The sequence below is a fragment of the Laccaria bicolor genome, genomic scaffold, assembly GCF_000143565.1.
Source record: "Laccaria bicolor S238N-H82 LACBIscaffold_470 genomic scaffold, whole genome shotgun sequence".
NCBI lineage: Eukaryota > Fungi > Basidiomycota > Agaricomycetes > Agaricales > Hydnangiaceae > Laccaria > Laccaria bicolor.
Window position 1 is genome coordinate 1 of NW_001890310.1, and position 1,812 is coordinate 1,812.

At 47.7% G+C, this 1,812-nt stretch overlaps 2 protein-coding genes across 2 annotated transcripts in view; both read left to right on the top strand.

Moving 5' to 3' along the window:
• Positions 1-605, top strand: LACBIDRAFT_310563 (uncharacterized protein; the record flags this gene model as incomplete). The annotated part of the gene is made up of 3 exons (XM_001891198.1): positions 1-177; positions 262-369; positions 423-605. Coding segments are annotated over 3 exons (468 nt in total), but the record flags the coding sequence as incomplete, so codon positions are not given.
• Positions 606-1,211: 606 nt separating this feature from the next.
• Positions 1,212-1,812, top strand: part of LACBIDRAFT_336257 (uncharacterized protein) — a gene marked incomplete at both ends in the record, with an annotated part of 3,034 nt that continues 2,433 nt past the window's right edge. Inside the window, 2 exons of the mRNA XM_001891199.1 lie at positions 1,212-1,268; positions 1,419-1,659. Coding sequence (XP_001891234.1) covers positions 1,212-1,268; positions 1,419-1,659 — 298 coding nt within the window. The remainder of the gene's footprint in view (positions 1,269-1,418; positions 1,660-1,812) is intronic.

Here is a 1,812-nt window from a genome sequence, read left to right on the forward strand (position 1 = left end):
CATGGCGCAACCGAAGAAGAAGCTGACAACAACACTCAGGAACAATACAAAAGAACAAAGGGTTTCGGTACAGCTCCTCAACCTGACACAGAGGATTCTCTGGGCAACCCCTTTGTGCTTGTGATTGAAACAAACGGAATTCACCATCTTCCTTTGCATTTATGCACCTGTCCAGGAGCTGCACCCACCGATGAGCAGCTGTTGACTTCATAGTTATTTCCAACAAGCTTTCAAAATGTTAAAACACTGTTCACTTTCAAGGTACTGGATGATTTTCGGTTGTCCAATCTTACCTGCAAAACTTCCGCATATCAATACTATCTCAAGCTGCAGCACCTGACTTCTCTGGCTTTCCCCAAGTCGGTTCCGGTACACATTGCTTTGGTTGATATACTTGAATGTTGTCTCACCCATCACCCCAGGACAGGTATCGCGGATTCAGAAGAGTTAGTCGGCAATGGCGCAATTTGGAACTTAAAAAATGCTTTGGTTTTGGACATGAGCCTAGAATGCCGAAGGCTGGAGAGATGGCATATGGTTGTGCATCTTGCGCCCAGCCAGGTGTTAACTTGCCAATGAACTGGAAAGAGGACCCACATCCATAAGCATGAACTGCCCTTTGTTCACATACTCATTCCCATTGGCAGCAAGGTCTTCACACGATTTCTTTGTGTTGATGGTAACTTCTCAGCTGATCACCTGAAGCAACAAAATGCCATGGACGATGTATGGCTGACCAGTGGGGACAATACTTATCACTCCCCCACCTATTCCTACTGGACTCCGGGACTCCAGTAGGATTCCTACTGGATTCCTACCGGATTTTGACAAAATTTCCAAAAAGGCATTTTCACATATTTCTCCATTCCCCCTCCTACTGGACTCCTACTGGACTCCTACTGGACTCCTACTGGACTCCTACTGGACTCCTACTGGACTCCAACTGGACTCCTACTGGACTCCTTGTACTGGACTCCTACTGGACTCATTCCTTAAAAATCCAGTAGAATTCCACAATTCCTGGTGATTTGGGTTCAGTCCGGTAGGAATTTACTAGGACTCCACTAGGACTAGGATACAAAATTTGTATGGTGATCAGCCAACATAAAATGTGTCCCAGTCCTAGTCCAGTCCGGTAGGATTCCGGGAATCCAGTAGGAGTCCAGTAGGAATAGGTGGGGGAGAGTAAAGAGCTCAGTGGGGAAGGAATGATGACAGAGAAGGAGGCTTACAAGAAGTACCTGGCGCAGCCCACTGTTACTCGCCAGGTGAGTTGGACCGCCTTCCCATATGTGGCGCATCCCAGTTCCGCCGCCCGAGGTCGCTGCGCCATGTAGCCATGTAGCATTTGATGCTTTTGGGCACAGAATCCTACTGCGCCCACTGCCCCTTTCAAAACCTGACTCATTTGGTTGTAGGTCAAATCAACATGCAGCAACCACCAGGCCATCAACAATGCAAGTCAGAATCACACAGGCTGTGATGCAACTGGCATTGCAGCATTTGCCTGCCCCCGATCAGGCGCCTTCATTCCAGGCAGCGTTGTTGACTTTCAGAAGGGCGAGCGCCAGCTGAACATCGACTATGCTCTTTGTGAGGCGCTGAAGAACATGGGACTGAATGGTTTGGACGATATCATGATCATATATGACGTGATGTGTCAGTATCATGTTAATCTCTGGGACAGGATTGCTAACAATCCAAATCTTTCCATCTCTGAGAAGGCTAATTTGATCATGGGAATTGGTTTATTTCATGTCCATGGTCATCAGGATGAGTGCCTCTTCCGGTTGGCGACGTCATTTATTCCTG